At 36.7% G+C, this 23,927-nt stretch overlaps 2 protein-coding genes across 5 annotated transcripts; one reads left to right on the top strand and one right to left on the bottom strand.

Moving 5' to 3' along the window:
- Positions 1 to 456: 456 nt before the first annotated feature.
- taf11 (TAF11 RNA polymerase II, TATA box binding protein (TBP)-associated factor) lies at positions 457 to 4,060 on the top strand. Its single transcript, XM_079587505.1, has 6 exons — positions 457 to 906; positions 1,113 to 1,250; positions 1,334 to 1,479; positions 1,603 to 1,690; positions 3,295 to 3,391; positions 3,491 to 4,060. Exons 2-6 carry the CDS (start codon positions 1,125 to 1,127, stop codon positions 3,619 to 3,621), a joined length of 588 nt encoding a protein of 195 aa, XP_079443631.1. The 5' UTR covers positions 457 to 906; positions 1,113 to 1,124; the 3' UTR covers positions 3,622 to 4,060.
- A 1,114-nt stretch (positions 4,061 to 5,174) lies between these two features.
- LOC306985349 (NACHT, LRR and PYD domains-containing protein 3-like) lies at positions 5,175 to 23,563 on the bottom strand. 4 transcript variants are annotated; one of them, XM_079587503.1, is made up of 15 exons: positions 23,504 to 23,556; positions 23,063 to 23,154; positions 20,132 to 20,239; positions 19,937 to 19,991; positions 18,264 to 18,408; positions 18,117 to 18,206; positions 16,119 to 17,859; positions 15,154 to 15,327; positions 14,644 to 14,817; positions 12,683 to 12,856; positions 12,222 to 12,395; positions 9,900 to 10,073; positions 7,202 to 7,375; positions 6,246 to 6,419; positions 5,175 to 6,001 (listed from the first exon to the last, which is right to left on the bottom strand). In XM_079587503.1, exons 2-15 carry the CDS (start codon positions 23,113 to 23,115, stop codon positions 5,989 to 5,991), a joined length of 3,423 nt encoding a protein of 1,140 aa, XP_079443629.1. In that variant the 5' UTR covers positions 23,116 to 23,154; positions 23,504 to 23,556; the 3' UTR covers positions 5,175 to 5,988. The 4 variants fall into 4 exon arrangements, with proteins under 4 accessions (XP_079443629.1, XP_079443627.1, XP_079443630.1 ...); XM_079587501.1 differs by having other exon boundaries at positions 18,117 to 18,408; positions 23,504 to 23,563; XM_079587504.1 differs by having other exon boundaries at positions 18,117 to 18,408; positions 19,937 to 20,011; positions 23,504 to 23,548.
- Positions 23,564 to 23,927: the final 364 nt, after the last annotated feature.

The raw sequence follows: 23,927 nt of genomic DNA, 5'->3' as shown, positions 1-23,927 counted from the left end.
ACCGATTCATTATTTTGAGCATTAGGATTTACAGTCTTTGATTGATTTTCTAGCGGGTTCTTGACTCTTAGCCTTTTTTTTATTCATAAACCAATTTGGCCATCATGCATTTATAGATTATACATTATGATATTTTAAATACAGATGTAGCCTACTACTTGAAATGTCATGCAAAAAAAGCATCACATAAAAGAAAATAATTTATTTAATTTTTAAAAAAAAATTCTAAAAATCGATTTTTGTAAATTAATTAATTTCATAGATGAATTCCCTTGGTCTTAAAAGCATAGATTTTATAGATTAAATTCAGTGGTGTTCAAAGAGGTGTGGGTGCAAGCAAAATATATTATCAAAATTTATTATCAATTTTTTTAGCTGTAAAATCTTTTTACAGTCTATGTGTAAAATAGTGTCCGTACCATTAGTATAGGCCCTCACGCTCCTTATGAAGAAATAAGCAAATGGTGTGTCACGTGGCATTTGTTACTTATCTCAGCGCTGGTCAGGATGGCATAATCACAAACGTTTATGTTTATGTTTTTTTATTAAAAAACTGTCCTTGGAAGTAATAACGATAATAATAAGTAATAATAGTCAAACATTTATACTTATTGAATCGGTTGTTGTACAAATGCCTCCAATTAGACAGTAGGTTAGGATATGAATGCGTTTCTGTGGAGCATTCCTCTATCTGGGCCTCTGTGCAAAGCTGCTTTTCCTACGCAACAGTTCATTATCTAGCAAAGTGCGCCCCTCAGTGATGGAAACTAAGATGGACTCTTATTTTGAAATTGACCGGACATTGTCATGACTGTAGAGTATGAGTTCACTGTCGGCGTAAAACAAACAAACAGTTCCTTGATTCCGTGTTTATAAAACCATTATCAACCCTGCGGTCGGCCTGAGGTATGTTATTAGGAGAAGTCTGTGTTTATGTCTATTTTGCACTGTTTATTTACACACACGGCCTTTTTATCTAAAATATTGTTTCAGATTCGGTCCCAGCCTAATGTAAATCTATGCACACAATTAACATGATTATCACATTGTCTTATAGTACAATCATATTATGGGTAAGTTATATTTCGTCTTCTTTATTGAATGCCCCTCAGCTCAACCGAAGCATGGCAGACCCGGACCGAGTGAAGCCCGAGGACAGAGTCGAGCATAAGAGCCTGGGGTCCGGGAGCACTCCGGGGAGCGGCGAACCCGCTGCGGGACACAGCAGACCCAAGGAGGAGGGCAAAGCGGTCAGTCCACGCCGCATCCAGAAACACTAGAAATTATATAATATAAATGTATTTGATCATGTTTTATCTGATTCCTGATTTAGAGGCCTGGAGACGCTGCTGCTGCTGGTGAAGAAGATGAAGAGGGATCTTCTCTTCACCCCTCTCCTGCTAAAAAACTGAAATTGGAGCAAGACAAGAAAAAGGAGAAACGGCAAAAAGTTGATGAAGATGAAATACAAAAGATGCAGTGAGTTTTATTTGTCATTCATTGTGCTGCATGCTGATTAAGCTGCAAAACTTACCTTACCTAAAAACCTTCTTTTGATAGATTACACAGACTGATATGTTACTCCTCATTTTTGTTCCACAGAGTTTTAGTATCATCATTCTCTGAAGAACAGCTGAACCGCTATGAGATGTACAGACGCTCGGCTTTCCCAAAGGCAGCTATAAAGAGAGTAAGTGGAGGAGTCCGTTTTTTCAACCTGTTGCCGCAGGTTGAAGGTCAGACATACAATTTCGGCACTCCAAAACCCCACAAAATCATGTTTGACTATTTTTGATTGGCCATTGGGCTAGTTTGTGTTTAGCACACCTGGCATCTATGGGATCAGTCGGGAAAGCCTTAAGAAATATATCATTTGGAATTAATCATAATATGGGGCCAACTTTAAAACAACCTAATTTGATCAAATGAGAGTCCTTTATTATCAAAAAATATTTGTATTTGATATTTTGAGTCTTATTGTGTGATATAGTAAATGTTATCAGAGCCCTGCTTGTACTGAAATAATTTCTTGCTGCTGGACAATTAAAGAAAGCCATTGTTTTATTGTTGTACAGTTAGTATAGGAATTACACATTTATAATAAGTTAATACACACATTTTCATTAGGATCCTTTAGGTTTGGTTCCAAATGATAAAAAAAAATATAATGGGAATCCTGTAAACATGTATAAGATCTAAGTATACCACAAGGTGTTGGAATTTTATATATATATATATATATATATATATATATATATATATTAGGGCTGTCAAACGATTAAAATATTTAATCGCGATTAATCACATTAATGTCATAGTTAACTTGCGATTAATCACACATTTTTATCTATTCTAAATGTCTCTTGATTTCTTTTTGTCCCATTATTTTTTCTCATTTTAATGCTCTTATCAACATGGAAAAGTGGATCGGCTTGCTTTGTGCAAATGTTTTTTTTTTTTTTAAACAACATTGGCATATACTGTGTTCAATTTCACACTAACATTCTCACTTGGAGCAAATAATCTCTCACACAATGTAACAATGTCCATCAATAAAAGGGTGAAAGAAATACTGATGAGGTAACGTTACTGATGTAGAAACGCATTAGCTGTGTGTGTGTGTGCGTGCTTGGCCATCAAGTTCAGACTGGACGTGCTGCGATGATAGCTCAGTTCACAACGACAAAACACACAGATCACTTTGGTCTTGTCAATTGAACCATTTGGCAACTTTTTAAAAGTAAACTTTCCATTCAGAATCTTATTGGCATTTCGGCGTCTCGCGCTCATCATTCATCCACTCAAAACGTAACGTTCAGACGAGAAGCGCCGCGTCGCGCAGCACCTCGTATTTAAAATTCGAACACATTATTCTCTAAGAGTGTACACACACCGGCGGCGCCATTTAGCGTTTTTATTGCTGGCCATAAACTGAGAAAGTGCGTGTCCGATATGCTAGACGCGCTCAGTTGTCCTAGACGCGGCTCGGCGCTGGGCTTCTCGTTTGGCCGGCTCGCAAGCCCAAACAAGTGTGTGCGGCGTGTCTGTTGTTTTGTTTCTGGTCTAGCTAGATCCGGTGTGGTGTTGTAGTTTTAATAACGTTATAGTTGTTGCAAAAGCATGTTAAAAAAACTACAAAGTTTGCTAGGCGTTAATCTCGCGATAAAAAAATTGACGCCGTTAAAATGGGTTTGCGTTAACGCCGTTAATAACGCGTTTAACAGACAGCCCTAATATATATATATATATGAAAAAGGTTGAAAGTTGTTGAAAAAGATTGTTCCTGTCTTCCAGCTAGTTCAGTCCATCACAGGATCATCCGTCTCTCAAAATGTGGTCATCGCCATGTCTGGAATTTCGAAGGTGTTTGCTGGGGAGATTGTTGAGGAAGGTTGGTACAACACTGAAGTATGATTCAGCTAGAAACCGTACGCCTCATTGATTGTGTCCATAATGTGTGTTTTTTGTGTGTTTTTTTCTTGCACTCCAGCTCTTGACGTGTGTGAGAAGTGGGGAGACACGCCACCTCTGCAGCCCAAACACATGAGAGAAGCCGTCAGGAGATTGAAGAGCCGAGAGCAGATTCCCAACACCAAACACAAACACATCCTCTTCCACTGAGCTTGAGTCCCACTTCACGGAAAAAGGCTCTGTGGATAAGCAGAGGAAATATGGTCATGGCCATTTGTCTTTCTCCAGATCTCTGAGGTGTCTGGAAGGCACTGTTGTTTTGATCATAAGGTTTACAGTTGAAGGTGTAGTAATAATACTTACTTTATTCAGTCTGTCATCTGGAGATAGCAGCTGAATTATAAACAACAACAATAAATTCATGTTAATGAAGACTTTTAGGACAGTAAATATCGAACAGTTCCTCGCTGTGACTCAAAAATCTCTAGGTCTGAGAAATGTCTGTGGACTCTTTTTTTTTATTGTTATATTTTGTAATGTTTGTTTTGTTGTGAAAATTGCATATATGTGCAGTCATTTTATGTGTGGACATTATGTTAAAATCTTATCTTTTGACTTGAAGAATGGAATATTAAATATTTTGACGAAACCAAGAGTTTTTTTTCACAATTTTCTGTTCTTATTAGTGTAAACCTTTTGTTTGATGTAAAATCACAGCCACTAAACTAGTGGCATAGTGAGCGAGTCATAGAAAGGCTAATCATATCAAATGTATAATAGGTTAATATCTTATAATGCCATGTTACTCTGCATATGAAAGATTTCTGATTTTACCATTATTATGCAGTGCAAAATATCAAAGGAAGGTAACTAGTATAAGTGTATAGTATATAAACCTGATGGTTAATTAATCAATTCATAACAAACAGACAAAGATCTTCAATTGTAAAGACTGTAGACCATTCTACACAAACATGTTGTGATAGTCTTTTCTTCACTATTGTATATCAAAATGAAACGGATTCTTGTTTCTGTGCGTGTTTGTTTTTGGAACAACTTCTGATAGTGTTTGATCCTCAATAATTTAGAGTGATGCCCGGTTTTTCAAAGTCAGCAAGTGTGGTGCCTAGTGTTTTAATATCTGATCAGATTTTAAAAGTTGTGTGGTGTATTCCAGCCTCAAGGTGTAGTCTGTGTTAGAATGTGCACTCATTTTAAAATTATATTGTAACAGTGGAAGTTACAAGATTATCATCCAGTTATTTGTTTTGACACACTTAAGTAGGCAATAATGTTAGAGGACTGTGTCTGTCTGTTAGTGTATGCAGTATATGTCATGATGTAATGTGATGGCTTTAAAAGATTTACTTTCACCTTTGGAGGAGTCTGTAAAGATTAAAAAAAATAACTTTTAAAGTTAGGTAGGAGTGTAATGTGATGAAATCTTGCTGTGGAAAGTGTAGTGTATCTCATGTGGCCCAAATCACTGTTTACATGTGCCAGTTTTACATAAATAAGCAGAGCATAAAACAATATATACATAACAAACAAAATATAAATCTCAAATGAATGTTTTTAAAAATATGTTTTACGATTACATATTTACAATTATATCTAAATGTAACTGTTAAATCTATCAGCTCTGTGAAGTGATTTACTGTCTCAAAGCACTCCAAACTGGTGACATCTGCTGGTGAAAATGGTGTAAAGGGCATACAGTAACAACCCCAACAATGACACAACTGACAGAAAATACACAAAGTTAAACTTTAAGAAACATTTTATTGACCATCATTTGTGAAATTTTCGCACAGTTATGGTTTACAGAACCATATAAAATGTGAAATTACATTAGAATACTGCAATGAAAAGATCAGAGGTCAAACTAAACATTTTATCCCCAGCAGGTCAGCGGGACATGAACTGGGATCAACACGTGCCATTCAATTAACCAAAAACAAGACGATCAGTTAGAAACAAAATAAACAAGGACAAATTAATTAAACAATTTAAAACCAACAATCGGACATGACACCAATGTCTTGTTCATTTACACATCCATTTTATAATCATTGTTTTTGTGTTATATTTATTTTTAAACTGCTCCTTTAACAAATAAACTCTTTTTAACACCCACCCACTAATCTGCTGTAGGTGGTGACCCCTCTCCTTTATTTTGATGCTGCTCTCTTGGTGATCAGAAATGTGTAAACAGCTGTAGGTAATGATCATCAGAAAAGCAGAATTGCACTTGAATGGTTTGATCCTTACCTCATGGCAAGAGAACCCTTAATGTTTCTTACCTTAATGTTTCACACCTACCAGTTTAGTGCTTAGTCTCCTGGGCAATATCATAAACACTATTTTCTCTGCTTCTATATTTCACGTCTTCTTTAAATTGTATAGATGTTTTCAATTAAATATTTTTTGACATGTATGAACAATTTCTAAGTCATTGCAGCATATGGCTAAATAACTAAATGGAAATGTCCAGTAGGGAAAAGTAAGTAGGTCCAGTTGATTATGACAGAAATCAGTTGTTTCAATTGCCATTTGTAGCCTTTGTAGTTGATTGTTTTAGGAAACGATACTGTAAAAAATAAGACCGAAACCTTAGAAATAAATTAACATTTTATTGTAAAAAAAGAAGACAGAAAATGTACACATTAATATAAACTTGTTATGAGAATTATTTACAAATATAAGAATATTTTTACAGGTTATGTTGAAATAATAATGTTATTTCATTGAATGTTGACTATTGTGAATGACAGACACTTTACTTGCAATATGCAATTACACATTTAAAATTCAGAGAGTAAATCATCACTCACTGTAGTTTCTCCAGTTTATAGTGTGGATCCTTCAGTAAATCGGAAAGCAACTTCACTCCTGAGTCACCTGGTTTATTGTGGTTCAGATTAAGCTCTCTCATGTGTGAGGGGTTTAATCTCAGAGCTGAAGCCAGAGAAGCACAACCTTCTTCTCCAATACTGCAGTTATACAGCCTGTAGAGAATAAAAAGTACAAACAATCCTTAATGTTTCCTTCAATGTTGTACAAATGAAATGTACGTATTTTTGAGATATGTCAATTTTGTGTGTGTGATCTGCCTTCAATGATGTATCAGCCCAGTTTTTAAAATAATTTTTAAAATAAAATGTATAGAAAATCCAAAAGCTCACAGAAAAAGCATACTCTAGCTACAACATAATCAGTTTTTTATATTTTGTTGGTTCTCGATTGTTTTTGTATCTGTTCATAATTTCTCATGGTAAAAATTATAACGACACATTTTGACATGTTTCATTGCATTATCACAAATAAAGTACTTGGCTCCAAGCACAACTACGCAATTGTTATGGTTCTGTTCTGTCATGTTGTCTTTTATTATTATTATTATTTCCTTTAGTTACTGTTTCCCTACTCTGTTTAGTTTCAGTTTCCTTGGTTACTGATTATGTTATTGTTTGTTTCTATTGTTACATATTAGTTTCACCTAGTTTGGTTTCCTTTGTTACAACCATGTATTTATTACCCCGTTTCTTTGTTGTTCTTTGTTTAAATGTTTATGTTACTCTCTTGAGTTATCTCTAATTTGTTCAGATAATTAATAAAGATTTTAATTTTGTTTTGAATCTCATTTGTCTTTGTGGCTGTTGACTACATGTTACAGCAATATGCCTATAAAATCTTTAACAAGTTTTTAAAATTAGGAATAAAGGATGAATATGTTAATTTTCATAGGCGAGACATCACAATATAATATGATGACCAGTGCAGAACTCACTGCAGTTTCTCCAGTTTACATTTACATTCCTTCAATAGATCAGAGAGCAGCTTAATTCCTGAATCATCTAGTTTATTACTGCTCAAATCCAGTTCTCTCAGATGTGAGGGGTTTGATCTTAGAGCTGAAGCCAGAGCAGCACAACCTTCTTCTTGAAATTTGCACAATTTCAGCCTGCAGATGAAAGGAGAGAAAATAAAGTTAAAATCAAATACATTTATATGTAAGTGTTAGAATCAGCTGAATGTGGGCTTTGTATGTTATCATTCCAAAAAAATCAGAATGAGACAAGATAACAATCACATGATGTTGGATGCATTTTAATCAACCTTCAAATTTTGAACTGTTGGCATTGTTTATCCTTTTGATCTTTCATTTAAAAAAATCACAAAATTCTAACCTTTCATTGAAGTAAAACAATTGAAAGTGGGGGGAAACTCACAATATGAAATACATATTTTTCTCCAATGCATGTTGGCCACAATAATAGGCACCTCAAGAAATTCTTATGTAAGTATATTCCCATTCATATTTAAGTTTTTTTTTTTTAGCACACCAGGGGGACTTGGAGCATCCAGCTATGACTTCATGTTCCGCAGGAGTATAAATATAAGGAAACACACAGACCAAATTCCTGTAATCATTCTTCACTATGAGTAAAACCAAAGAATATAGTTGTGATGTGCAGCAAAAGATTGTTGAGCTTTACAAAATAGAAAGTGGCTGTAAGAAAATAGATAAAGCATTGAAAATCCCCATTTCTGTCATCAGGGCGATAATTAAGAATCAATAAACTAAAGATGTTACAAATCTGCCTGGATGTTGACATGTATCTATAGAGCACAGGTGTCGGAGTCAGTTCCTGGAGGGCCACAGCCCTACAGAGTTTAGTCCCAACCCTGCTTCAACACACACACACCTGCAATTTTCAAATTAGCATGAAGGAATTGATTAGCTGATCAGGTGTTTTTAAAAAAATGTTTAGGGTTGAAGCTAAACTCTGCAGGGCTCTGGCCCTCCAGGAACTGACTCCGACACCCCTGCTATAGAGGGTATCCAACCCTGATCCTGGAGAGCTACTGTCAGATTTACAGATTTTAGCTCCAACTCCAATCAAACACACCTGGACCAGCTAATCAAGCTGTCCAGGGTTACTTGATAATAAACAGGCAGGTGTGTTGGAACAGGGTTGGAACTGAAGTCTGCAGGAAAGTAGCTGTCCAGGAGCAGGGTTGGAGATCCCTGGTCTATATCATCCTAATGCACGGTGAGGAGGAGAGTTTGAGTGGCCAATGACATTTCAAGGATCACAGCTGGAGAATTGCAGAGATTAGTCGAGTCTTGGGGTCAGACAAACTAAAAAAAAAATGTTATCAAAAAGCAACTACGTCACCACAAGTTGTTTGACTTGTGAGGGTTTGAAGAAAAATCCTCCTCACTCATTTTAAAAACAAACTCTAGAATATTTAGTTGTCAGATACGACTGGAATTCAAAAGGGGCCTTATTCTATGGTGAGATGAAACTAAAAAAGGCACTTTTCCCCCCACCACACACTAACTTTCAATAGTTTTACTTCAAATGAAAGCTTAGAATTTAGATTTTTTTTTTATATTGACCAAGGGTGCCAATATTAGTGGAGGGTACTGTAAATATATGGGGATAAGTGTCTTCCAAATGCATAAATACATGTTTGTGGTTAGAGACAGCATCCCTGAATTTGGCATGATAAAAGCAGGGTCTATGTTAGGAACTAAAAGTCGACATTGAGCTTCACTACAGTAATATAATATGCTTTGGAAACTGGATAGAGAGAAGTCATACACAAGAGAGCTGAATAGCCAGCATATCAAAATGGACCATACAGAAGATTTCATCTCAAGTCATCTAGTCAATATAACCATATCTTTGGTAGACATAGGGAAACAAATGCAGGTGTTTGAACACTCAGATTGGGATCTGGATCTGACCTATTTTTAGAGGGTAATTAGGGCTGATTTAAACACTTGGCCTATACTGCATATCAGCTCATTATGTTTTACTCCTTAAAACACTTGGTAGTGACAGAAGATGGAAAGTAGAATTGACCTTAGCTCGAATTAGCTAAGCAGACTGATGAGTGTGAACATCCTGATAGAAAGGATGAACCGCTGACAAATTTTCTCAATTCAAATAAAGCATGGTTTGTTAAAAAAGCTTAGTCTATTGCTCATTTCTTCGCTTAGAATATTTATACTTGGCCGAGCCTTAACAGATGCACAATATGGGGTGTCAAAGGACCTTGGATCACGCTAAAGGTATATTGTGCTTTCAAAAAACAGTTGAACACTGAATGTGCAGAAGATCCGTGAGATATGTCAGAAGGAGCTGCTATTAAGTGGGCAAAAATACAATAGCCATCTTAGCTCAAAGTACTATGTTAAAAATCGTATAACCTTTGTTCTAGCTTAACATAATGTTCTAACCCAATGTTTTTTGATTGAAAAAATATGTTTTGATTGAACCCCAAGAGCACAGAATGGTTAAATAACCAAACAACCAAAAATAGATAGCAAGCATATGGGGGAAACTGTATTTAAAAAAAAGTTTGAAAGGAGTCTGTACATTAAATAGTTCATACTGAATTGCAGAAAAGAAAAACAAGAACAACAAGATAATTTCACTGTGGTGCCCCCTTTCAATAACTACATTGACACTCACTGTAGTTTCTCCAGTTTACAGTGATTATCCTGCAGTAGATCAGAAAGCAGCTTTACTCCTGTGTCTCCTATTTCATTTCCATTGAGATTGAGTTCTCTCAGATGTGAGGGGTTTGATCTCAAACCTGAAACTAGAGCTTTAAAACACTCCTCAGTAATAAAGCAGTCACACAGCCTATAGAGAGAAAGAGAAAGTCACACCTTTCAGTTCAGCACATTAATTCAGCAAAAAACAAAAATTATTTTTAGAGAAACTGATTAAAAGTTAAACACATTATTATATAATAATGCTGTGAACATCAACTAATAATGTAAGGAGCAGCCTGAAATATGGGTATGTTTCCATTAGTCCAACACTTGTCACAGTCTGTAAAATCTCACAAATGTGAGGAGACACCCAGTTCGCTGCAGCATAAGCTGGATCGTAACGCCATTAAAGCGGTGACAACAAGAGAAATCTAATTATATTTGCTCTTTTGAAATTCATTGTGCTATAAAAAATACAATATGTTGCAGATCTTAAAAATTCCATCTCATTGCAATGCAAAGACAATATTGAGAGAATAGATATTGAGAGATGACTGTTTATAGCTGATACGCATGATTTTCTGACAAAAGATGTTTGAACTTTTCATATAAAATTGTTTAAGTATGTTCATGGGTTTCAAAAGGAATTCCAATTGATGTCGATTGAGAAAACATTACTTCTTCCTCCAACAGGGAGCTCAGCTACGAAAACCACGTTTGGGATGGCCAGAACAAGGCTACCAACAGGAGATGAATTCTGCACTCCCTCACTCTTCAAAGGACTGCAGGGATTGACTTGACCAGAGGGAATGCATACAGTCTCAAATCTGGCCATGGATGAGCAAAGACATCTATCCCCAGAGGAACCTCCTCTATTGCTATAACGGAACAGGAAAGTGTATCCGAATTGGATCGTGCAAAGAATCCAGTGCGACATACCTGGCAGACGCCTCTATTATATATATAATTTTAGGGCTGTGGTTCATTTTGACCCGCGAGGGACGGATGAGGGAAGGATGAGTGCCTGTGAAGAGGCGCCTGCGCCATCAGCCAATTAATATAAAATACCAATTCAATATAAAGTAATTTAATGCTAAGTGGTTTGAACTCAATTATTTTTTAAATGTTTACATGCCCAGAAGTACTACACATTTCACAAGGTAAACATTTGTCGAAAGTAAATAAGTGAAAGTAAAATTTAAATTTTTCACTAGAATCGCTAAATGTATTCAATATATTTAAAGATATTAAATCTTTAAATGTGACTACATATTGGTGAGACCTGGTAAGTTCAAAGATCAAGGACATGTCAAACTTTGAAAAAAAAAGAGAATGTGGTCACATCGTAACATATATTCAGCTATTTTCGTCTTAATTTTATTTTCATGGACTTTCAGTATTTTTCTATTCAGTTTCCTTTTTCCTTTGTTGGCTGGATCCTAAATGGCACACTTCATGTGGACTCGCGGTCTTCATGGCCTTAAATTGCACATGCTCACCAAGTGTATGAGTCCGTAGAAGTGTGCTCGCAAGCGCTGCCTTTGTGCCCTCGACTTCGGCAAAGCCAACATTTTCGCACCCTCCACTCGAGTTACCTACCCAGGAATCATTGCGAACGTCCAATCAGATAAATGAGGGGAGGAGTTTCATGGTTATTTGACTTTCGGTGGCATGATGTCATCAAGCCTGTCACAAAATAAACTCTTGCGTGCCCTCAAGGACTCGAGGCCAGTGCACCTCAGGTCTGCACTTCCTGACGTCACCAAGTGTGAACTCGAAGGAGGTCCACAAAGCCGGAGTGTGTCATTTGGGATCCAGACGTTCTTAGTAACTAATTTGGTTTGTCATTCAGTTCAGGTGTGTGCACCTTGTTATCGTTTGTATATAAGTTCATGTGTGTTTTCCCTTTAGTTTGTACGGTCTCGTTAATGTGACGTTATGTTTGCTTGCCTGCCTTTTGTTGAAGATACCTTTGGAAATTATTAAAAATAGTTTGAACCTGATTCTTCATCTTTGTGTGCTTTCCAACAACGTATCATGACTCACATACCGTTATTGTTTCAGTTTCGTTTTCATGTACCTTTAAATTATATCCATACATTTTTTTTGTTAAAATCAAGCATTTTTCAAAGACAAACCCTGTACTGCAGTGGTCCATGTGATCTTTGTGGTATAAATTCTGTACAAATAAACTAAAAACACTGGAATTCCTCCCATATGTCTGTATTATTAAAAGGTATTATAAATTCTACATCATATTAACCATTTTACAATATGGTAAAATAGTGAAACTCACTGTAGTTTCTCCAGTTTACAGTATGGATCATTCAGTAGACTAGAGAGCAGCTTCACCCCTGAAACTCCTGGTTTATTATAGTTCAGATTCAGTTCTCTCAGGTGTGAGGGGTTTGATCTCAGAGCTGTAGCCAGAGCAGCACAACCTTCTTCTCCAATACTACAGTCAGACAACCTGTAGAGAATATACAGAAATAATTCTTATTCTGCTCTTTCTCCACTGTAATATAAATATACTTTTCCATTGGCAGAATGTGTTTATGTATTGTTTAATGTTGTTTTTTTTCTACTATTCTACCCATAGTATTGCATAACCAGAGAAAAATATAGGAAATGATGTCCAGAGATAACTTATAAGGATTATTATTATTTAAATAAATATCCAGCCCATTGGTTCTCAATGTTAACATCTGCCCAATGGTATCATTTCAAATAAAAACTATAATAACTAACAAGACTCACTGCAGTTTCTCCAGTTTACAGTGTGGATCATTCAGTAGATAAGAGAGCAGTTCCACTGCTGAGTGTCCTGGTTTATTATAGCTCAGATTCAGTTCTCTCAGGTTTGAAGGGTTTGATCTTAGAGATGATGCCAGAGCAGTACAAACGTCCTCTCCAATACTGCAGTTACAAAGCCTGTAGAGAGAAAAAGAAACATCCTCAAATTTACAGCTCAATACAATTGAAATTCCAGCAGGTGAAATTAAGTCTTGAGATGTAAGTGTCAGACTTATCTGTCCAGTGAGGCTATTGTTTTAGATACAGAGGGGTACAAAGATATCAGAAAACATTAAATCCGGGATCTAAAGTAGGCATTCACCAAAATGAAATTTATGGGCAGAAACCGAAAATTCTGGATGCAATTGGCTGGAAACTGAAAATGATACAAAAATATTTATTTAAAATAATTAAAGACTTTGCATCTCCGGTGAGCGTTACATAAGTGGAGCATTCGCTTGGGCCATGAGCAACTGAGCAGTGAGCGCACACACAGAGCAGAATAATGAGCAGAGGAAACTGGATGCCGGTACAGACTTACCTGCTCAGCCAGATTCGCTTTGAAGTTGTGCATCTTCGGAAGCAGAGTCGCTCACAAAGTTACAAAACATGTAGCGTGAAAGGAAAACCTGAGTGTTGAACACTGAGGGGTTGGGGCGGCAAGTATATTTTCAGCTCATATTTTCTGCCTTTTTTCTCTTTTGGACAAAAATAGAAAATGCCATTTCCGGTGGCTGAAATTTTGGTGCATCCATAATTTAAAACTTTGGGGTCTGAGGGGGTTTTGGGGCCTTGGAAAAGTTTTGACATGCCCTTGACATTTGTACTTTTTTCAGTTGCTTATAAACATATTAATGGCTAAATTCTCATTACACTAAAATAAATGTATTTAAAATACATTTAACCATTTGGGGTCAAGATGTTTTTGGGGTCCTTGAGATGTTCTGACATGCCCTGACTTTTGTGCTTTTTTCAGTTGCTTATAAACATATTAATGGCAAAGGTGTAATTACAATATTTATCACAAACAGGGCTACCATAATATGTGAGCAACATGCATGTGCATGTTTTTATTTTTGAGAGAATAATGTTTATGCATGGTTATTAAAAAAAACTAAAAATTAAAGTGTCTGAAATAACGCCATAAAACACATAGTAAATATGTGTTCACAATACTTTTGATTAATGGATGCCATTGCCTAGAGTTTTTCCTTCAAAATGATCTGACAATCATCCTGCCTAATCATTCACATAAAACAATACATTGATTTAAATTTTGTAAAACCCTTTTTGTTTGGAAAGGCAATATGCGCAGGGGCGTGGATGATCCAACACCATCATGAATAGTAAGTGGTTCACACCTGAGAAGACAATGACCCGCATAATGAGCTTGCATAATGAGCCTTTCATTCAAGTGTGTCACACAAGAAAGAATGTGAGGACAAAAAAAAAAAAATTATATATATACCTGGAAACAAATCCTGTTCAAATAGGCTACATGGGCCATTCTACAGAATTGGTTCAAAGTTAGATTTGGAAACTTTTCTTTTATACATGCAAATTGTATAATATCCAATGTAAATCTTTCTAGTAATTGTGCAGTTAATACTCATACTGAATTTTCTGAAAGTTTTGGAATATATCCTCTGCCCAAATGTGTCACTAATAAAAAAACTATATAATAAATAATTTAATGAGAAGGCTTATATTGACCTATAAAGATTATTTTACATCGTAACCATGTTTTTCTATTCATTGTTTTTTAATGTTGTCCCTGTACATGGTTAGAGACATATAACATGCCATTTTACTTGCGGCCTCAGACTTTTAGACCCTATTGTTACAGAAAAGGAGTTTGTAAAAAGCAAAAAATAAAGAAATAACTTATTTGTCATTCAAAAATCTGTCAATAAAGCAGCACTCACATTAACTTCTCCAGTTTACAGTGTGGGTCCTTCAATAGATCAGAGAGCAACTTCCCTCCTGAGTCCCTTGGTTTATTCCTGCTCAGATCCAGTTCTCTCAGGTGTGAGGGATTTGATCCCAGAGCTGAAATCAGAGCAACACAACCTTCTTCTCCAACACTGCAGTTATACAACCTGTAGAGAATATATAAATATATAAATATATATATTAGTCTGCACAAGTAGTAAAATCCTTCACAGAGATCAACACAAATAAATGCAGCTGGAACATATTTCATGAATTGTTAGTGTTTGACTGATCTATTGATATTAAAAACAAAAAAACTGTTAGTGGTTGTAACAAATATGTAATCTATATAAACACAAAAAGAAAAGGTGTAGAGCAGGGGTGCCCAGTCCTACACCTAAAATATTACTATTCTGCAGTCTTTAGTGGTGTTAGAGTGTTTCCAGGCGTGTGTGTTGGATCTTTTATATTACATTTAAAAAAACCTTTGAGTAACGTCTTACTTTAGAGTCTGCAGTTTACATTGAGGATTCTTCAGTCCCTCAGAGAGTAGCTTCAGTCCTGAATCTTGCAGGTTGTTGTTATTCAGGTTCAGCTCTCTCAGCCTTGAAGAGTTTGAGCTAAGAACTGAGGCCAGTATTGAACAGCTCTTCTTTGTCAGATTACAGCTCTGTAGACTTTAAGAGAAGTGACCAAAATAACAATGTAACTACAGACACTGAATTACTTATGTTCAAAAGATACAGCATCTCATTATTTTTCAGCCTTTTGACAAAACTCAATACATAAAAATTTAAGTATTTGCTTTCAAATTAGTTAAAACATTTTTATTTGAAGAAACCTTCCTGAAAAGCTACAGTACTGTGAAAATGTTATGCTATTCAGTAAAAAATGCTATAAAATGAGGATGCTTTCAAAAATAATGTCATAAATAGAATTTATTTATCAAATAACTTATATTAACTAAATCAAATCAATATTTGGTTAAAACACTCTAGGCATTTCAAACAGCCTTTGTCCTACGTACACTTGCTCATAGTTTCTTCAAGTTTAGGTTTCTAAGATAGGTCTCTTTAAGTTTCTTAGAGATGTTGCCACAGTTCTTCTGGATTTATTTTTTCTGTCTTTGTCTGTTTCTTCATGTAATCACAGACAGACTCGATAATGGTGTGGAGCCATGTGGAGCATACCGGCTGTTGTCAGACTCGTTAAAAAAACTGGATTATTACAATTAATAGTATATGGATTGTTTGGAAATGTAAACTGATATTTCCTACTGGCACACTACTGCAAAATATATAAATAACTGATTTAATACCATTTTTTTGGGTGAAAATGCTAACATGCCTAAGACTTTTGCACAGTTCTGTATATTGCAATATGTTATGTTTCCCAATGCAATACTTTCAGAGCATTAAAGCAATAAATAAACTATGATGTATGATGTTTTATTTAGAAAAATGCTCACTCAGATTTTCTAGATACTTTGATGACTGGCAGCAGCATCAGAAGACCTTCTTCAGATGGTTTATATTTACTCAGTTGAAACTCATCATGCTCCTCTTCTGAGTTCAGTAACACAAACACCAGAGCAGACCACTGAGCAGGAGAAAGAATGATTCTAGGGAAATTAATAACGTCCATTCTGCTCAAGAATTTTTGAACTTCATTAACTAGTGAATGATCACCCAGTTCATTCAAACAGTGGAACAGATTGATGGACTTCTCTGTAGAGGGGTTATCCTTGATCTTCATCTTAATGTACTCTACTATTTCCTGTTTGCTGTCAGATCTGCTTTCTGTCTGTGTCAGGATGTCTCGTAAGAGAGTCTGATTGGACTCCAGTGAGAGACCCAGAAGGAAGCGGAGGTAAATGTCCCAGTGTCCATTTTCACTCTGCAAAGCCTTGTCTACTTCCCTCTTCAGTAAATATGTCATGCTACTTTTAGTTTCTTTATCTGAAAGAAACTTGAATAAAGCAGCAATAAACTCCTGAACGCTCAGATGAACAAAGCTGTACACCTTCCCCAGGTACAGCCCTAACTCCTCTCTGAAGATCTGGGTACAGACTCCTGAGTACACGGATGCTTCTCTGACATCAATACCAAACTGTTTCAGATCCTCCTCATAAAAGATCAGGTTCCCCTTTTCCAGCTGTTCATAAGCGAGTTTTCCCAGTGAGAAGATGGCCCTCTTGGCCTGCTGAAGATCTACTTCATTTTTCCCATCATACTTCTGGGTCTTCAGTTTGGTCTGATAGATCAGGAAGTGAGTGAACATTTGAGTGAGAGTTTTTGGGATCTCTGCACTCTCTTTTTCACTCAACATCTTCTCTAGAACAGAGGCTGAGATCCAGCAGAACACTGGGATGTGACACATGATGTGGAGGCTCCTTGATGATTTGATGTGTGTGATGATTCTATTGGCAAGATCCTGATCACCTATTCTCTTGTGGAAATACTCATCCTTCTGAGGGTCATTGAAACCTCGTACCTCTGTGACCTGGTCGACACACTCAGGAGGGATCTGACTGGCTGCTGCTGGTCGAGAGGTGATCCAGAGGAGAGCAGAAGGAAGCAGATTCCCCTTGATGAGGTTAGTCAGCAGCACATCCACTGAAGCTGATTCTGTTTCATCAAACACGCTATTATTGTTCTGGAAATCTAGAGGAAGTCGACACTCATCCAGTCCATCAAATATGAACAGGACTTTGAGGTCATCAAAGTCTGTTGCTCTCAGTTCTTTTGTATCCATAAAAAAGTATTGAAGAAGTTTAATCAGACTTATATTCTTTTCATTCATTAAATTGAGTTCTCTGAAAGGAAGGGGAATTATGACATGAACATCTTGATTGTCTTTTTCTTCTGCCCAATCCAGAATGAACTTCTGCACAGAGACTGTTTTTCCAATTCCAGCAACTCCTTTAGTCAGTACAGTTCTGATGGGTTTGTCTCGTCCAGGTGAGGCTTTAAAGATGTCATTGCATTTGATTGGTGTTTCATGCGTCACTGGTGTCCATGATGTTGCCTCAATCTGTTTAACCTCATGTTGATTATTGACCTCTCCTCCCCCTCCCACTGTGATGTACAGCTCTGTGTAGATCTCATGTAGAGGTATTGAGTTTCCTTGATTTGATATTCCATCATTAATTATATGGAAATTTTCCTTTACTGTAGATTTGTGTTGTACCAGACAGAAAGGGGTATGTTCTGGTAAACAGAGAAAGATGAAAAGAAAAGTTGCTATTCACTAGCCACATATTAACTAATATTACAATTTATTATTTTTCTGATACAACAAACAAACAAACAGTTACCACAACTGTACCTTGTCCCCATTCACTTTCATTTTATGGAAAAAAGCAGTTTGGGCATTCTGCTAGATTACTCCTTTTGTATTTCACAAAAGCCAATAATACAGATTTGTAACATGAGAATAAATATTTATATTCCTATAAAGCTCTTACTGTTCTGTAGTGTGTTAGTGATGTCTGTATGGTTCCTGTTCCTCAGGACCTGCAGTGTCTTCAGAAACCCCTGTCTGACTCTGCTCTGCTCTTCATCCTCATCCTCCTCCTCTCTTTCAGAGAATTCTGGGTAATCAGTTCTCTGACCTTCATCCTCCTCCTCCTCTCTTTCAAAGAATTCTGGGTAATCAGTTCTCTGACCTTCATCCTCCTCCTCCTCCTCCTCCTCCTCTTTTTCAAAGAATTCTGGGTAATCTGGGCTCAATAGTCTCGTGGACCTCTTCAGCTCTTTCTTCATCATAGAGATGATAATTTTCACAAATTAGCATTTTTTCTTGATTTCACTTGATATCAAGTTTGTCAACACAGATACAAAAATACACAACAATCTTGTTGCTAATCTTGAAAATCTTGTTTCTTAAAAAATAGTTTTGGGAAAAAAAGGACATTTGTCTTTTGCAGGGGAATTACAATAAATGTACAATAATTTGTGTTCATAATTAGATAGTTACTAAACATACTAAACTAGTATGTTTCAACAACAACAAAAAAACATAATTTTATTTATTACCAACAAAAAAACTATTTTAAACAATGACAGGAAAAGTATATATATTTTTCTGTTTTAAAAAGACACTTGAGTCTAGGACTAGGCTTAATCTCTGTCCGGGAAACCATCCCTAACAGTAGACAAGTGGTGGATCACAGTTCCAATAACTCCAATAAAGAGGCATTTCTACTGACTCTTAAAAAACTGCCCAGTGTCCCATATCACCTGCATGAACAACATGCCATAGTCCTGCTGCAGGAGGCAAGAGGACTGCAGATGTGGACAGAGCAATAAATTGCGATGTCTGTAATGTAAGACGCCTAACTGTGCGTTCACACCGGACGCGAATAGCGCGTCAAATTCACGCCTGCGGCGTCTAGTTATATGCTTGATCACTTTGTGTCCATTCATGCGTCAAGAGCAAAATTGACGCGCGTAAAAACATAAATTTGAAGCGGAATTTACGCGCGTCAGAGGCAAAAGTTTCAAAACCCGTTGGTGGCCATCTTTTTACAAGATATCTGATGTTGATAGATCATTTAAATAGTTGTAAACTAGCAGCACGGCAGCTTGGTAGCGAGTTAGTAGGTCAATAACGTGACACAAAATAAATTTGTATATCTTACAACTTACCAGGTTGTACAATCTCCTCACTTATCTTCTTCCAAGTGAGGTCCTTTTTGTTCCTGTCTCTATAAAAGTATGAACTTGAGTCATATAATTCCGGGTGACCACTCACAGCTAAAATTAGTTTCTCCTCCATTTTGAATTTGAGTGACTTTGAGCAGGAGTTTGTTATGCTACGTCACTTCATGCCACGTGAAGCAAGCAGGCTCCTGACTGGTTAACGCGGCGCAAATTGACGCAGAAGTTCAGATTTTTCAACTCGGGCGGCAGACGCAAATTCGTGTCAAACGCGTGAATGCACAAAAAGCACTACAAAAATCATTTGCGCGTAACGCGCTTAACGCGCTTAACGCGGCAGACGTTCAATTATTGAGTTCGTATTCGTGTCCAATTATGAGGCGTATTCGCGTCTACCATGCCGCACTCTACGCCTCATTCGCGCCGCAGGAATTTTTTACGCGCGTAACGCGTCTTTGCATTGACTTAACATTGAAATAATTTGCGCCCGAAGCGCTATTCGCGTCCGGTGTGAACGCACCATGAGACAGTGCTACAGGCAGACAGGAAGGACAGCTGATCATCCTTGCAATGCCAAACCACCTGTAAGCATGCAAGTATGCTATATATATGGTAAAATACATACCTTAAAAATGTCCAATTGCCTTCTTGTGGAAGACTTTGATTCCTCCTGATTCATACTGTGGTTGTGGGAAGATTTCTTGTAAATATTGAATCAGGCATGTAATTCACACATTTAATTAATATGAGTATTTGTCATCTACAATCTTCACATTAATGTTCAGACTCCTCCAGCTGTAAACCATGAGTCTGTCCTCACCTCACATCAGCAGAAGAGTCGGCTGAACTAAAGTTGAATGGGTTATCCATTGACTGCTCGCTCTTCATGGACTCACCGCGGGGTTTATTAGATTCACTTTGAATCAGACTGAAAAACAACAATTAATCCCTCATGATGTTAAAAATTTGTATGATTTCTTTCTCCTGAAGAACTCGGAGGAAGATTTTTTGAAGAAGGTTTCAACATGTTTTGACCAAGCAATGATACAACAGTGAACCCCCCTGACTTTTATTGTGATGACATGAATTGGTGGATTTCTTATCATCCTCATTTACAGCTAATAATTAATTTCTTAATAATTAATATACTGTACAAGTAACCAGTATGCTATATGAGGGGTCATGACGGAGGGTCTGGCCCGTATCAAAAATGCAATAACCGTTATTATACATTTATCCTGGCTCTCATAGAATATACGTTTATATTTATATATTATTTCAAAATCATTTATGCAATCAATGTATCCATAGCATATACAGTCCCAGTCACAGGACCGGCCAGTTATGCAAATATGTGAAAACTCATGATTTGAGACCTAAGTCAATGAGGTAAAACAGTTTGAATAATAACTTTTTGAATCAAAATCCTTGCCATGAAAAATCTTCCCTTGGAATCTTGAATCAAGCACTACATGAAATTTGCTGTCTGTCTGATTCGCATAAAATTGGGTATGCACATTCTTGAGATATTCCAGATAAAAATGTATCAAAAGACTATTGATTAATTTAATCGTTATGTAAATACAGGCCAATCTATTTCTGGGTGCTGAAGGTGCCAGGTGCTAAACATTTGTCTTTCTGAAGGGGTGCATGATGATGGTATTGAAGTGTCCATTGCAGTGCATAGCATCCCAATTCCTTTGACATGTTTATGACTGTGATCTTTTCCCATGTAGCGCATCAGCCATGGTCCCGCACCAGCTAAAAACCTTACACCTGCCGCAGTCCATGCCCCAAACTCTCGCTAAAGGATGAGATAGAAGGTGACTGATGGATCTGAGCGGACGGCCCTCAATGTTTTAATGGTGCCAAGGGATCAAGATGATTCAATGTTTACAGTTTTGGGGAGATCCTCCCCAAAAAACATACATTTCATAGTAATAGTAGTAAATTAACACTTTGACCAAATACACTTTAAAAAAAATCGGATTAAATGAATCAAGCGGAATCTACTTTTGGACTAGATCGTGTGTCTGATTTATAGAAGATATTGAAAATAATTTGACACGTTACAATTGTTAACTTTTGCATTTAGTGTGTCTGATGCATCTACATTTTTCTAGTTATGTTAGAATCTAAGATATTTTAAGGAGTAGAAATTGAAATGTCTAATCACAACCAACTGAAAAGGTATGTACTGTAAATTTATTGGTCAAAAAGTGTGAACTCTTTATTATTTTAATTAATTATGGATATTTTAATTCATTTAATACGGTATTGCCACTCCTGTAAAAAAAATTAAAAAAAATAAGCTGATATATTTTTAGAAATATCTGTACATGGGGTACCTTCAAATTTTGTCATAAAGTCAAAAAGTTTCAAAACCATCATGCTTGAGGAACTGAATCTTAAGCAAGGAAATGCATTTTAATCAAGAGTCTGGAATCCTTGAGGCAGTCAGACCTGTTCCTCCAGCTGTCATGATACTCTCCCAACCTCACATGATCAGAAGTGTTTCCTGAACTGGTGTTTATTGGTAGCCTGACTTCGTCATACTCATATTCTAGGCAGAATGTGAGTCTGATATTGCTCCATAGGGCTTTGATTATGAGGCGTGTCTTAACCGAACCAGGAAAAAAACAAAACCCTCTGCACTCAATTGGATAGATAGACCTACAACCAATCAGAGCAACGCATTTTTTTATTTTCTTTTTTTCCCTTCATAACGCAGTAAGTGACGTCGTTGTCAACAGAGCTCAACTGCACGCACGCTGGAAGAAGTAGTAAATTAATGTGTAAACGATCTTTGCCGTTGTTGTAAAAATAATTTAAGAATTTGCGGAGTACTTACAAGCACGAATAGCATTTTTGAGAGAAATACAAAAGGTGTATGTATACGAACAAGTTCTCCATTTAGGATTAGATCTCGACAATAAAGCAAATAAATCTTCTCGCATTTGTCGGCCCTGTCTCAACTTTAGACTTGACTGATTTTAAAAAATAAAGAAGCGTGTTCATCTGAGGCTTCAGAGAAAAGAGATCGTGAGCACATCCCTTCCATTGGTTTTCATTGCGTCCCATCTTCTTAGCGACCATCGGAGCCAGCTGATAAATTAAACTTTTGCCGAGTCCCGTAGGAAGGACGGCCGGCAAACACATCTTTCCGATCGACAAATGCCTTGATTGCGGTTCTCTGTTCGTCTTTTAAAATGAATGCGCTGTCGATTTCTTTTATAACAGACGCGATAGCGGAATCTAAACATCTCAATTCTCCAGCTGCAGTCGTCTTCATCTTTGTTGAAAACCAATTCAACCCAACCGCTCTTTGCTGACGTAGTGATTACGTAACCGCAGATCATCTGTCCATCATCGATTAAAGCCCGCCCTGGCAATTTGATTGGCTCGGCCTTCTGGGAGCCGAGCATAATTACTCCTCAACGGATCGAGTCCAGACCGAACTTCCCGACCAAAAAATGTTGTGGCCGGGGTTCGGGCTGGCACACAGGCTAGGTTATTGGGTCATCATCCATTAACTGATGGCTCTTTATGGACACACGGCAGAGTTTAGGAGATTCACTTTAGGAGACTAAAACTAAACAGCAATTCAACATTCTAACCCTTTTTTATTATAAATCTGTTTCTTGCTATTATGCACAGCAAAGTGGCCAAATAACTAAATTACAAATAAATATCAAATGCAGAAATTGGCCACTACACAGTGAAATGGACCTAACCTTTGACTCTGACTCACCATTGCTTTGTCTTTGCACCAGTTTCTCCAGAGACACTCTTTCCGGAAGCCATGGCACCATTTAAAATGTTGATTATATATCTGCAAATAAACTGAGCACACACATATTAGCAATTCAGATACATCAAAACCTCAACAGTCTCTGTATTTGTTACAGTGTCTGTATGTACTGTGCTGATCAATCCGTTTGTTTTGAATGTTAATGTTCTCTTGTGAGGTTTACCATTTGTTTTAATTTTTCAAGTGTTGTTATTTTCTCAGTACTTACCTGTTGAAACTAGCTGACATCCAGTTCCTCATTCACATGAATATTACATTACAGTATTATGATTTACATACTATAGAATAAGACTTACAAACGTGTAACAAACAACCCTAAATCTCTATGATTTTGTTTTAGTTTATTGTGTCAATGTGTAAAGCACAAGCTATGATACTCACTGTATTTGTCTTTCCTTGTGTAATTCCCCTCTTCTTACCAAGTGCTTCCTTGATTCTTTTGTTGGTAAACAGTTTTACTTTCACCTGTGGAGGAGGAGTCTGTAGGCCAGGGGTGTTTTTAAAAATACATTCTCAAGAGGAATTACAGTCTCTGTATTTCCTTCCCAGCGGAGATCCAGATAATACTGTTTTGGAAGAGTTATACATTTCCATGTGGCGACAGCAGTAGTTCTTTGTCAAAAAAAAACAAAAAACAGTTGAAATAGTCATCAAGGATAAGAATACTGGGAACAAACAAGTGGTGTCTGAGAATTTTTATATTAAGATCAGATGTTTAATCAGACTTTAGTCTACTGTTTTTACAGTCCGATACCTTACACATATTACACATAAGGCTTACTGAGGAAGGATCTGGATCTAGATG

This window comes from Phoxinus phoxinus (assembly GCF_949152265.1).
Source record: "Phoxinus phoxinus genome assembly, chromosome: 18".
In the NCBI taxonomy this organism is placed as follows: Eukaryota; Metazoa; Chordata; class Actinopteri; order Cypriniformes; family Leuciscidae; genus Phoxinus; species Phoxinus phoxinus.
This window is presented reverse-complemented; position numbering and strand designations above follow the sequence as displayed.